Source organism: Alexandromys fortis, unplaced genomic scaffold, assembly GCF_014885135.2.
Source record: "Alexandromys fortis isolate MF-2015 unplaced genomic scaffold, M_Fortis_MF-2015_v1.1 scaffold_2052, whole genome shotgun sequence".
Classification (NCBI taxonomy): Eukaryota; Metazoa; Chordata; class Mammalia; order Rodentia; family Cricetidae; genus Alexandromys; species Alexandromys fortis.
The window spans coordinates 10,493-11,569 of record NW_026069953.1 but is presented as its reverse complement, the minus strand read 5'-3'; the positions used below and the strand labels follow the sequence as shown (position 1 = coordinate 11,569).

Genomic DNA, 1,077 nt, shown 5'->3' with positions numbered 1-1,077 from the left:
TAAGGTATTTTAGCCTAAAGTTGATATTAGAACACCTCATTAATTTCTGTCTGTGAAAGCAGTATGTTAATATCTTTCAGGGATTGCTCACACTACCCATGACTGTACTTTTGCCTGCTGATTGACACCAGTCACTCGCACATACTGTCCAGACATTTCTGTATGTATTTGATTACTGCTTTGCATGGGAAACTCCAGCCTAGAGCAGCTTCTCAGAATGTATAAAGCAGGCCTTTTTGGTGAAAACTGAGCTACATCAGACAGGCAGGGGGAACAATATGGAGTCACAGACCCAAATCCTTATGTCCCTGCTGCTCTTGGTGTCTGGTGAGAAACTTAAATGTATTATAATCTTTTGGGAGTCACTTATTTGTATAAAAGAAATTTACAATGTGGGCTAGGACACTATTTCTTACACTACTGTAAAAGATATACACTCTGACAATATGACATTATGAGGCTATAAAATTGCAAAGTTTGTATTAAATTCTGTGTGTTTTTTATTACTTATGACCATTTATTTTCCTGATTGCAGGTGCCTGTGCAGATATCACAATGACCCAGTCTCCATCTTCCTTGGCTGTGTCAGTAGGAGAGAAGATCACTATCAGCTGCAGGGCCAGTCAGAGTCTTTACAACAGTAACAACAAGAAGAACTACTTGAACTGGTACCAGCAAAAACCAGGGCAGTCTCCTAAACTACTAATCTACTACGCATCTACTCGGGAAACTGGGGTCCCTGATCGCTTCATAGGCAGTGGATCTGGGACAGATTTTGCTCTCACCATCAACAGTGTTCAGGCTGAAGACCTGGCAGATTATTACTGCCAGCAGACATATAGCTATACTCCCACAGTGCTTCAGTCTCCAACAAAAACCTCTCTGAGATTCTCACCATCAGCCGTCAGCATTCATAGCCCTAGTCCTTTACACTTCCCTTTTCTGCCTTAGAGTCAGTGTACCTGAAACTCTGATGAAAAAGTTTGCACAGCCCAGCAAACTGTAATGGGTTCAATCTCTCTCTCTCTCTCTCTCTCTCTCTCTCTCTCTCTCTCTCTCTCTCTCTCTCGCTCCCTC

The 1,077-nt window shown here is 42.2% G+C and overlaps 1 gene segment (V, D, J or C); it reads left to right on the top strand.

The window, feature by feature from the left end:
• Positions 1-269: 269 nt before the first annotated feature.
• Positions 270-951, top strand: LOC126496240 (immunoglobulin kappa variable 4-1-like). The segment is given in 2 exon segments: positions 270-327; positions 536-951. Coding segments are annotated over 2 exon segments (465 nt in total).
• The last annotated feature ends 126 nt before the right edge of the window (positions 952-1,077 follow it).